General features: G+C 29.6%; 2 protein-coding genes across 6 annotated transcripts in view; one reads left to right on the forward strand and one right to left on the reverse strand.

The window, feature by feature from the left end:
• The window catches only part of FBXO11 (F-box protein 11), a 73,697-nt gene extending 63,655 nt beyond the window's left edge, over window positions 1-10,042 (reverse strand). For both annotated transcript variants that reach the window (XR_001344216.2, XM_014431817.3), the window contains exons 1-4: window positions 9,867-10,042; window positions 1,405-1,584; window positions 750-900; window positions 314-645 (exon numbers count right to left, since the gene is read on the reverse strand). Coding sequence is in view for 1 of the 2 variants with exons in the window: in XM_014431817.3 (XP_014287303.1) it covers window positions 314-645; window positions 750-900; window positions 1,405-1,584; window positions 9,867-9,963 (760 nt within the window). In the remaining variant the exon portion in view is untranslated. The remainder of the gene's footprint in view (window positions 1-313; window positions 646-749; window positions 901-1,404; window positions 1,585-9,866) is intronic.
• Window positions 10,043-10,061: 19 nt separating this feature from the next.
• Window positions 10,062-13,234, forward strand: part of Sras (Ras converting CAAX endopeptidase Sras) — a 98,306-nt gene continuing 95,133 nt past the window's right edge. For 3 of the 4 annotated variants that reach the window (XR_001344217.3, XM_067048952.1, XM_014431818.3), the window contains exon 1: window positions 10,062-10,215. Coding sequence is in view for 3 of the 4 variants with exons in the window: in XM_067048952.1 (XP_066905053.1) it covers window positions 10,109-10,215 (107 nt within the window). In the remaining variant the exon portion in view is untranslated. The remainder of the gene's footprint in view (window positions 10,216-13,234) is intronic. The other variant, XM_014431819.2, reaches the window with a different exon arrangement.

The following is a 13,234-nucleotide window of genomic DNA, read 5'->3' on the forward strand; positions in this document are numbered from 1 at the left end:
ACGTCGGAAAATAAATAGTTGTAAACTATTTTTGTTTCTCCTTTGACTGCAACCCTGACCATCTTCTTATATATTAATGTAACAACAATGAACATGTGAGGATCCAATAATAACATAATTTGGTCATCTAGATAATATCTTCCTAGTCTATCCAGTTTAATCCAGACTTTATAATTTAAATTCCACTTGTCATTGATGCAAATAACTTGAATTAAATTGATGCAAATATTAGTCTAAATGGAGTCTTTATAAACTTTGAATTTAATGATGATAAACAATATCTTAACACAAGGAAATAAAAAATAATACATACCAATAAGTGCAACATCAGTATCTATCACCAAGAATTCACCTCTGTAAGTACCAGCATGAAGAAAAACAATAGAAGGAACGCCAGAGGTTGGATTTTCATCAGCATGATCTAAAGCTGTCTGAACAGTGTCGAAGTGAGCTAAAGATCTACCTCTAGCTTTGTACCGTGAGCCCTGACCTGGTCGAACATGAATTCCGCGATATAATTGCCGAAAACTTTCTTTCCAAGGATTTGCATATTCACAATCATTAGGCGGTATGAATTCAAATTTACATGGTTCAGGATTGAATAGTGGTATATCATATTCAAAAATGTTATGGTAAAGTCTTTTCCTAAAAAATATAAACAATAAATAAATAAAAATAAAAAATTACAAAAGTATTAAAATTACAATAAAATACACTATCGACAATAAATAAATAAGAATAATACCTACCATAATCCATTATCATTGGCAATTGTTTGGAATCGCTTACAAACTTGTGAAAGACGGCATAAATCTTTTTCTAACAAATAACTGAATATGGTTAAAAGTACCTCATCAGGAAGTTCATATTGAAGATAATGAGCAGCAGGGGGTGAGAATACTAAAGAAAAATAAATTAATATTAATTTATACGAAGAGTTTATGAATCAGTTATCCTAATATTTTAGAATAGTTAAAAGCTAAAAGTATTATAAAGACACTATTTAACAAAAATAGAACTTGAAATATTTTATATCTTATCGTTATTATAATTATATTTTATATATTAATAATCATTTCACTTCTATCCTGTGAGTATATCAAAGTTGATCTTAAGGGGGTCTACATGGAGGAAATTTTATCAGTCCCCCCCCCAAAAAAATGAAAGGGTATACATAAATCTTAGGGAATTTTGAAAAGTAGATAATTCTAAATCTTCTCTTAGATCATTTTTTAAAGTTTGGACAAGACATGGCCTATGTCTGTATAAGTCAAAATATATTTTAAATTCTAAGCCAAAACAAATTACACTTACATTTAATATTTTGTTCTTAAATTTTAATTGCCGAATTTCATTTAAATTTTATAAGCTCTTTTAAGTTTAAAGTGAAAAAAATTAACTTACTATCTGTATTCACAGAACATGACCTACGAGGCCTTTTTCTCAGATTAGGAAAGCCATTTTCTAAAATTGGGTAAGGTGGCGATTTTCTGCGAAGATCATAAGGAGGATTGTGAGGTGGTTGTGAGTTCATAACAGTAGTAGGAATTCCATTAGAACTGCTTCCAGAAGCACAAGTTTCGGCTGAAATATTTATTTGATATTACTAGAAACAATTACAAAATAAGTTATAAATATATATATATTAATTTTAAAAATTAACTAATTTTAATCCAACCTCTAGTTAAAAAGTCTTTAAAGATAAGAAACCCAGTTGATCCTTACTTTTAAATCAGAAGTATGAATTCAAAGTTGTCTACTCCAAATTTTGGAATAACACACATAACGCTTTATAAGGTATGAAAAATATTTTCATTATTAATTAATGGTTCTTATAATAAAATCAGCGTCATCAGCAAGATTGAATAAAACAAGAACCGTCAAGTAGTTATGTCTTATAAGAGGTTCCAGTTACATTTTCAAATTTAAGATTGATTTTATTATTATTATTAATGATTTTGTTGTTCATTAATTTTTTTTAAATTATGAATGTGAAGTGTAGGAACTTCACTGACTTATCCATTAATTTTGATACTTTGTTCCACATGTTTTTTTTTTTTTTTAAATTATGAATGTGAAGTGTAGGAACTTCACTGACTTATCCATTAATTTTGATACTTTGTTCCACATGTTTTTTGTTTTTTTTAAATTATGAATGTGAAGTGTAGGAACTTCACTGACTTCAACCATTTTTTTCATCATTTCTCTGATATGTAGATGAATTCAAGGCAAAAGATACATAGTAATTTAAAATCCAATGATGGTATAGTGTGTCTAATAATTCACATTGAAATGTTTTCTTCAGCTTCACTATCAATTTATCATTTCTGTGTCAAAATAGATGAGGAGTGAATATATTCTTTCCTGAAATTTAAATTAATGAATTGTGGAGTACTTCTTGCTGTGCTTTTGGATCAAATTGTTTAACTATTGTCACCATGAACTTAATCAAATCTAATTAAACTTTTCCCTCTCATTAATATGCTCTTATAGTTGAATGACAAGTACATTACATATTTAAAATTTTGAATACGTTTTGAAAGTTAAAATAAGAACTATTGAAAAACAACAAAGATACGAATCGTAAATCTTAAGAGAAAAATATAGAACTCTTCAAAAGATGGCCAAAAGTTATTGAAAATTTTAGTAATCATTAACACTAAAAGGTTTATTAATTTATTTCATTTTTAGAATTTACTTGAATACTTTCTTTTTTCTTCATTTAGGATAAATAATAAATTAAATATTTTAACTTATTATTGAAAAGTAAAGTTCAAAATTAATTGAGAGTTCACTAAGTACATGGAAGATGTATCTATTTACTATACAATAAGATATATTTACCTACACCTTTTACAAAGGTTATAACTGTATTTATATTTTTCATAAAAAATAAATTACAGAAGTATATAATATAATTAATATTAAAATTTTAATGGATGTGAAGGGAAATAGGCTGGAGGGAAAGAGAAATAGTTTCAAAAAGGAATAAAAAGTTGTTTTTAGTGCTCTTTTTCTACACGAAAGCCCTGCAAGTGAGGCGAAACGTTGGCAAATAAATAGTTGATAACTATATTTTGTTTCTTTTTGAGCATACCTCTGACAATCGCTTTCATATTCAATTAAGGTCAATAATGTTTGTACATAAGAAATAGTTTTATGTGAAGTATGATTGATATGTAGGTTGCTATTAATATTTCTGGCCTTGGAAAAACTACATGTTGTAGGCGCTATCTGAAGTTTCCAATTGAAATTTTTAAACAAAACCTTTTTCAGATTTTTTTTATTATTTGAGCATGATTTGTGTTGTGTACAGTAACTTGAAACATTCATCTCTGGCAAAAAATAAAATTAACTTGTGAACATTTACTTAAGATTATTTTTCATAACTTTTGACCTGTATTAACAAGATTTGAGAAGCAGAGATGAACTTAATTCTTTATATAATGATAAAGCATTATCCTACAGTACTGTACCAAAACTAGTATAACAAATTCAATTTTTCTCTACCTCAAAAACATTATCAATTTCAATATCTTGACTATTTTCATCAGTTCAAAATACCTCACCCCACACACTGTTTGGAATGACAGGATCTATCTCTTCATTAATACCTTCCTCATCAGTAAAGCAATCATTTTCATCCAGACATAATTAGCAAATATCAAGTTCATCATCAGGAGTTTTGGACAATTCTTCTATTTGATCTAACTACCATAAATATTCGACATCTTCAAATTAACAAAAAACTTTTTCCATTTACGAAAACTAGTACAAACAAAAATTAATATAATGAGGTGTAGATAGTTGACCGTAGATTAATGATTGGAGAAGTTTTTCGGGGGGTGCGGTCAGCAAAGAACAACATAAATAAACAAAACCAAATTTATTTATTTTATGCCGACGTTTCGACCTGAGTTTCAGGTCTTCATCAGGGCTATAGAACAAAAGAGATAACAACAACATTTAGAGTAACATACAATTGAAAAGGAATGGTATACAAACAAATTTATAATTATACAAAATATTGAATTAAATCATAAATGATAAAAAATAGTTTCCTCTTACATCAATCAGTTGCAAGCCTACCTTCTACGCCACAACATAAGTTCTGGTAAGTTCTCATATTTGTTACATTATTCTTTCCCTTTCTCCATATACTACCTTTTCCTATTGTGTATATATATATATTTTTAGTATAGGTATATAAGTTAGTACTCACAATGTAATTCAGATTTAACCCACTCACTATTTTTCATTGTCTGTCAGAATGTCCAATTTGTAGATTCAATTTATTTATTTAATTTTTCAGTTTTTTTAGACACTACTTGCATATCTTATATTATACATATCTTCTTACCTACATGATATTATATTTCATCTGTCACTGTTTTCAATTTACTACCCTACAATTCCACGAATATCAATCAATTAAAATTTTGTACTATTCAATTATCAGTTATCAATTTTTTATCATTTATGATTTAATTCAATATTTTGTATAATTATAAATTTGTTTGTATACCATTCCTTTTCAATTGTATGTTACTCTAAATGTTGTTGTTATCTCTTTTGTTCTAAAGCCCTGATGAAGACCTGAAACTCAGGTCGAAACATCGGCATAAAATAAATAAATATGGTTTTGTTTATTTATGTTGTTCTTTGCTGACTGCACCCCCACGACAAACTTCTCCAAAAATTAATATAGAAACACAAGGATACAATTTTGTAATGCTACGAGCATTTTACAGTCCTGATCTAACTTTGAAATGATACAGAAGCTAAAAACAAAATACAACAGAACCTCATTATGACATAGCTAATTATGAGGAAGATTCAGATATAATATGGTTCTAGTCCTAGTTCCTAACTCTGATTAGTCTTAAAGAAGATGATAAAATTATAATTTTTTTGTTTCCTCAAACCGTAAAGCAATAAACATTGAATAAATTATCACCTGATACCAATAATGGGAATAACATATCTGTATAAGCACATATACATATATAAAATATTTCTATATACTTCTTATTTATATCTAATATTATAAAAAACATGTGTTTATATTTCTTTCAGTGATTTATATTTGTCTGGCCCCACTGGAGCTAAGGTATTCCATAACATGGGTAGTTTCATTTACTCTTGACCTGCATTTTAGCAAAGTCTGCTGCAATAGATCTAAACATAGGAAAAATAGTGAGTCTTGGTTAACCTTTATTTTTCTTATTATATACCTTTAGTTACTAATTGGGGACATAACAGTTAGATGACCAATAACACTCCACGTAATTAACTTATTTTAACAAATTTATTTTTATATTATGATTTTTTAAGAACATAGAGGGAAAAAAAAGATAAAATTTTTCAAAAATTTATAATTTCATGAATTTGTGGATAAAATTTAGATGACATTTGGAAATAGGAAAAAATATTTTTAAATAATTTAATATTAGATTGTAATTAAATTTACTAAGCAATTGGTGAAATGAAAGTATAGAAAAAAAAATTGGAATTGATACTACATATTGGAAACAATGGTCTGTAAACAGTCAGTACAAAAAACTTTTTAGTAGAAAATGAACACCAAAGGCAAAGCCTTTTTGGTCCCATAAACTGCCTGTCATATGAATGGCTTCATCAGTAATACAGTAACCTAACTCCTTCATATCGATATCCCTCCTAAATGGCTTGACGACCTGCGAAGCACCATAAACAAGAAATAAAACCAATGCTTATATATTGAAAGATAGAAATCTACTAAATCAGTCATTGCTACCGAGTTATTTGATTTATGAGGTGCATGAAAATAAGTCACAAATAAACAGACATAATTAACAATATTAGCTAAGCTATTTTATTCCAAAAAAGCTAGAAACTATCCCTATCAAAACCTTGTCTCCTTTCTTATTTCATTGACTTGGACTACACTTTTTTTTTTTTTTTTTTTTCGGCTAAGACTCCCATTGGAGTCCTATACTGCCTAACCATGGTTGGGGGTCAAAGTTTTTCATTTTGTGGGACCACCACGCAATGAAAAAAGTCAACGTCCCAGGCCGGATTCGAACCGGCACCGCCAATAGACATCAAATTGGTAAGACTGTGTCTTAACCACTGAGCTATGGGCGGCCCCTTGGACTACACTTGTGTATTTTACAACAGGATCTCCAGATATTCTCATGTTTGGCAATTCTATGCCAAGTTGCTAAGATCAACACTGAAAGTACTTCCTTGCTTCCTTCTTATACCTTTTATTCTATTCACATCATCTTACACCAACTCCTCATGTTCAAATATAAAATTTATTTCCACTCTTCTGATCTCTAAATCTCACCCATAAAATTGCTGCATTTGGCTAAACGATTGCTAAATCCATATGTAACTCAATTGTATCCATGGTTCTCTATGTTCCACTTCTTTTTGTGATTAAAGTCTTCATGTCCAATTCTAATTTCTCATACAATTATAACCTTGTGCCTATGACAGCTGAACATGTACGGGTGGGATCCCAGAGTACCTGGTTCAGAACACGGCGAGTTGGATTGCCATCTAGGGCAGTAAACATTTATTTCTCAGGGGTCCTGAGGAATGAATTTTGACTCTGGTTAGTACATGGTGGCAACCTCAAGGAGCATGAGTTGGCAAAAAGGATCCACAAATCCCAATTGCCTGAGTCATTCCTTTCACCAATACCAGTATCTGGATGTATTTAGGTACCCGATTTTCTTAAGTAGTGCTCTGCAAATACAGATGGTTCATGATTTACATTACCCCATTTTGAACTTACATCATTAGCAAATTTCTACTGAAAATAGTTTATCCATAGTGAATTGAATGTTACACCATTTTTAAAAAAAGTTTAATTTAATTACCAAATGATCAATTGATTGAAAATATTAATTTAATTGAAAAATAAAAATCCAATAAGTACTTTCTCAGAAACAATCACCCAATACATTAGGACATTTATATATGCACAATCACATAATAAGGTGTTAATTAATTGACTGTGGATAAATAAGAGAAGATAGTCAGGGGTAGGGTAAGCAAAGATACACAAATAAAAAAACTTATTTATTTGTGCCAACATTTCAACCTCAGTTTCAGACCTTGATCAGGGTGAGCCTTAGGCGAAGGTTCGATCTACACTTTAGACCATCTTCTCTTCATATTTACAATTCGGTCAATTTCTTTTCTTACCTTATAATCTTTTTTTCATCAGTTGCTCCATTATCTATAAAAGCACTTTTTTATAATAAAAAGAAAAATAAGAAATATTGTGATTCATCTGGTAATATTTCTCGGAAAAAGCATGCAATTACATAGAAAGTGAAAAATAAAATAAAAACATTAAGTGATAAAGGTTTATCAAAAGCTAAAATCAGAAGAAAAAACTAGGCTTACCAAGAACTAAATTTAAAATAATAATTAAAGACACAGAGGAACTTCTAAATGAAATAAAAAGGGCTTCCTGAATGGATTTAACAAGAGGGGTGCAACAAGTGTTAGTCTACTAAATGTTTTAAAGTGTTATCAGCTGAAGTAAGGTTATTTATTTTCTTAAAACAAGTTTTTTGGATTTGTGTGTTTGATCGCTTTCATTTCACTTAAAACAAATAAATAACATTTATAATAAAAATAAATACACTGATGCTGCGGCAAAATGGTAAGCACAAGTAATAAAAACTTCATCTTCTTTGTAAGTTTTGTGACTTTAACACACTAGCATAGGTTGTGTGAAAAACTGTAATATGTATTTACATTTTTGTAGGCTAGGATTTCACTGAAGTCAAATTCGACTGAGGTCAATTTCCAAGTAACAGAACACACTAAGTACAAGGACCATCTGAACTCACACCTTGCATATGTTTCATAAATAAATTTTACAGCTGGTACCTGGTATTCGAGTGCCACACTAACATTACTCTTACTAATTACATCCAATTTGCAATTAAAAATTATTATCTTAATTATAATAAGAACTATTTGAAAAACATGATGTTCTTCCTGCATCCAATCTCTTTAACACAAAATTGACAATTATCTTAGCAACATAGAAAATAAAATTGTTATTAATTATAATGGAGACGAGGACTCGAATAGATACAAATAATTCTATAATAAATTGCATCCTTACACATGTCCACCTACTCCTGAAGTAATCAAATTTTTGAGGCAACTAAAATAAAGCATACTAGTAAACTTCTTGCATTAAATAATTATTAAATCTGTGGATTAGAGTAAATTCCTTAATTATTTAAGTTCAACAATCTTCGAATCTGATTTTCATTAGATTAATTGGAATTTATGTATCGTTCCATCCAGACAAATCATAGGTTATAACCCATCCTATTATTATTATTATATTACTACTGCTGTAATTAAGTCACGGCTGTCAACTAATTTTTTTGTTATGATTACTCAAACGATAAACAAACCCCCAGTGATCAGTTAGTCATTACAACAATTTAAACCATTATCCCCTTCCTTCTAAGGGAAAATATCGAGCCCAGCAAAAAACAGTAGCAAGATTGATTAATGATGTTTGTTATAACTAGGATAGAGAAGTATTCAATTTGTGAAACTATATACAGGAAACTTTATTGTACTTAAGTAGACTATGGTTTGTACATACATTTCAAATTAAAAACATTATTAACAAGAAATAAAATATTCAATAATAGGCATAATAAGAAATAGTACTTTTAAAATGAGTACTATTTTTTTTAAATAAAAAAAAAATTAGTAATTATTGATTGTCATAGGAAGATAACAACAGAACCGATTTGAAAACATTAAATAAAATAGAAAAGGGAATATATTAATATCTCAAAAAAAACACAAACTTCCATATTGCAAAATGAATATCTAAAATCATTGACATAAAAAAACTATGGATTTGCTGGAGTAATAAGGATTACTATTTTTTAACAATTACATTCCTATTATATGTACTTTTAATGCAACAACATAGGTATGTTTGAAATGTTATCTACAAATATAAATCATATCCAAATTTGTACATATCTATTATAGTCAACAAAGCAAGTTATGAAAACAATTAATTATTAAAAAACCATTAAACTACAATACAACACATAAAAACTAAAATTGATCAACATTATATTAAATTTAATATAAAATATATCCAGATATGAGTTAAGTGATATAAACAATATTTATAACTACATAAAGTGACATAACAAGCAAATACATATGTCAAGGTGTAAACATATTACACCTCTAATCAAAATATGAAAAGCGGATTGTAAAATGCAAGCATTCAAAACTAAAGGCTCAAAAAGGCCTAGTTTTAAGTGGTTCAATTTCATGCAAATTTATTATATCGTCTTCAGAAAAGAACAGCATGAGAAAAAAAATTTGTCAAAACAAAGAATCAAAAAAGTAGACACAATAAAATTTGATAACATAACCATTTAATAACAATTACACAAATACAAAACAAAAACTTAAGATACTAAGTCACATTAACAAAACTATGTATGGTTGACAATAACATGCAATCCAGTAACTGATAACATAAATACAAGTTTTGATAATTTTGCAAAATCATTTATTCAGAGGGTTATAAATAACTTAAATCTCAAAACATTAATAATATACCGTTACTTATACTATGAAACTGATATGTCAAAACAAACGTTGGCTCAAGATAAAAATGTCACAGTATTAAACATTGATACAGCAGTACATTGGTTTTTAAAAATATGAACTGAACAAAATTACTTCTGTCAACATTGGCATATAGTGAGAGTAAAATAATATAGACAGAAAAAAGGTTTATAAAAACATTAACTATGCAAAGTTGACAAAGAGCGTTACTATGCTGATAGCTAACAAAAACTTACCAGTATTATTTCTGTTCGAAACCGATACTCTGTTATTTCCTTTACGTCTGGATCTTCTGGGGTAATATCTTGAAGATCCATATGAAGCACTCGGCATTTTTAACTCTAAAACACACTACGATCAAAAACGATTTTGTGAAGCACAAACCCAATCACCGAGCAGCCATTACTAAAGGCGGAAGCAAAACCCGTAATAATGACGTCACGAGATCACATGATATTTGGTTTTATGAGAAGGTAAAATGGATACTGCAGTGAGAGGTGTTTGTGTGTTGCCAATATTAGGATGCTGTATTTTATCGGCGATGTATGTACTGAGTTTATACGTTTGGCAAAACACCCATCTGAGGTAACATTTACTTGTACATTTTATTCCACTGTTGTATTAGAGGATTTTCTGATAGTGGGTTGTATTGGATGTTGATCATCTCTCTTGAGTTTTTAAACAATAAATATTCTTGTGCTAAAAAATGATATATACATTATATAATTTTTAAGTCTGAATTTCGTGTAGTTGATGGACTTGATTCTTTCTCTAGTTAATATCTCTGTTGTTTATTTTGGAAAGTATTTCATCTTATTAGTTTTTGTTGATTTTAATAACTAATTAATTACAAGCGAAATAGTTTATCTGAATGGTTCCTGTCAGTGGTTTCCATTTACTTTACTATTTTACTAAATTTTAGAATATTTTACTACAACCATCTGTTGAATCATACAATTAGTCTGATATCTGAACTTTACTGTTATGTCTATTGTATCATATAATAATTTATACATTTATCTAAAATGTGAAAACTTTATCTCTATCGTAACTAGAGATTTCATCTGTTCATCTGAAGTTGAGATTTATCTGTTAATCAAAACTACCTAATCTTATTTTACCAACCTTATAAACTCTAGATTCTCTTTTCAAATTTCTTCTATGAGTCACTTGTTTATAGACCTATCATATTAGAGAATTCTAAATTCTGAAATATGGAAAAAAAAGAAAATTGAGAGTAAGAAAAAATATACATAAATTACTTTTTTAACCAATTAACTGTTTGTAAATATGTTAATGATAAGTTGTGCTTGTTGGTTTTAAATTTATGGAAGAAGGTTCTAATTGGATATAGAGGCTTTTAGAGATGAGCCTTTTGTCATGGTTGCGAACTGATGGTTGGGGGTGCTGTCAAAATGAAACACAAATAAATGAGGAGAAGATGGTTGGGGGTGCAGTCAATGAAAAACACAAATAAGTACGATTAACTTATTTTATAGTGTTGTAAAATAAGTTAATCGTACTTATTTGTGTTTTTCATTGACCACACCCCCAACCATATTCTCCTCATTCATCATCCACGGTCAACTATCTCTCATAATTATGAAACACAAATAAGTTGATGTGACTTATTTAATCGTGCCAACGTTTCGGCAAGAGTTTCTAGCCTTCGTCAGGGCTAAGAACACAACAAGATAACAACCAATCAATATAGAAAAGAAAAAAGAAAATATTAACAAAATGACATAAAGTGAATAATTTTACTGAATGGAATTAATAAAATGAAGTGATGAGAGAAGTGGAAAATAAAATGTATACATAGGTAATTGAATAAGTAGGTAAAATAACATAATTAAGGAAATACAAATAAAAATTAAGTTATATAATGCAAAGAAGTATGAATATATTAGTTATTAATAATTTAAAAATTGAAATATGGAAAGAAAAAGAAAATTGAGAGAAAGAAAATATATGTTACCATAATAATTGATAAAGAGGCGAAACATAAGTAAAGTTAAAAGAAAAGAAATGAATTGGAGGAAAAAAAAATTATTTTGAAAACAACAATAATAATATGTGGTGAACATAACTAATAACGTGGGTAAGGAAAATTGAGAAAAGATGGGGTGGTAGGGAAAGATTCGAAAAAGTTTGTAGTAGAATCGACGATATTGTCTTATCTGAATGGCAGAGAAGGTGGTAACTGTGCAACTGGAAGACTGACTCACGAGTTCTTCCCAGTTGTCAGAAAAAGGGTAAAAAATGAATGGGTCAAAACAGACCACTGGACCGTCCAACTTCTTACAGGGCATTGCAACATCAATTCAGAGTTGCAATTCTTCAAAAAAAGGAATTACCCTAACTGTAACTGTGGAGCTGTGGAAGATGTAAAACATATAATTATGAGAGATAGTTGACCGTGGATGATAAATGAGGAGAAGATGGTTGGGGGTGCGGTCAATGAAACACAAATAAGTATGACTAACTTATTTTAATGTGCTGACGTTTCGGCTAGAGTTTCTAGCCTTCTTCAGGGCTAAAAACAAAACAAGATAACAACCACAGTAAGTATAGTAAAATAAAAAATATAAAAGAAAGTATAAACAAAATAATTTTACACATACAATGAATAGTTTTACAAAATAGTATTTTGTAATTGGCAACTTCATTGGGTTGCCTTATATACATCATACTTGCAACTAGTGAAGCACAATATTTTCATAATGATATTAATAAAAATAGTTACAGCTTATTTTTTTTAAAAATGTCGCATTGCAAAAATTTCTACATTCTGTACAAGAATTATATATGTTTTATTTTTTTCTTATTTCTTTCCTTACACATTTTTTTCCCCAGCTGTTTATTGTTCTTTAAATATGTTTAATTTTCGTAATGTTTCAATTCTAAAAATTTTCTCTTTTTTTTTCCAACATTCATACCAATAAATTTAAGTTAAAGTATAAAAGAATATACTTCTATGACCTGTCCGCCGACACCTGGGACTCCACGCAGGGGTGGATAATTGATGTTTAGTTCCAGGACATTGGATTATTCAGAAGCTGTAAGAATTTGCTTGACATATAAATTTATTTTCTTTTCGGGTCTCCTTGAAGTGGCGTACTCCAATGCCCTACCACCTGCAATTGGCCCATTCCTCAAACGCATTCTCACATAGTGACTGCCATAGAGCCCTTGCACTCCGATGTCCCTGAACAACGCTCAATCTTTTCAGCAGTTTCGGCTGAACAATGGAACGTGGACTGGAACAGGGCATCAGGTACATTGGACAGTCGCTGAGCAATGAACCAATGCTGTGAAGGAGGCTCCCATTGGCAGCAGATTAAGCCTAAACCTCTATACCTCCTTGGATCGTAGAACATCGCCATGGAAGTGTTTGTAGGAAGTCCTATAATAGTTTTGACTCTTCAGTGCTACCTCATGGTGTTGATGCCCTCCAGTTTCGCTGGACGTAGTTTGGAGAGGGTTAAGTAAGACCCTGGCACACATATTGGTTGACAATGTTGACCTTCTTCTCAGGCCTAAGCAAGCAAGAGGTGACTAGCTTGTTCAGATTTTCATTCAACTTAGTCACCGAATCTTTGTT

This window comes from Halyomorpha halys, unplaced genomic scaffold, assembly GCF_000696795.3.
Source record: "Halyomorpha halys isolate HHAL.00 unplaced genomic scaffold, Hhal_1.1 Scaffold1008.1, whole genome shotgun sequence".
Lineage (NCBI taxonomy): Eukaryota > Metazoa > Arthropoda > Insecta > Hemiptera > Pentatomidae > Halyomorpha > Halyomorpha halys.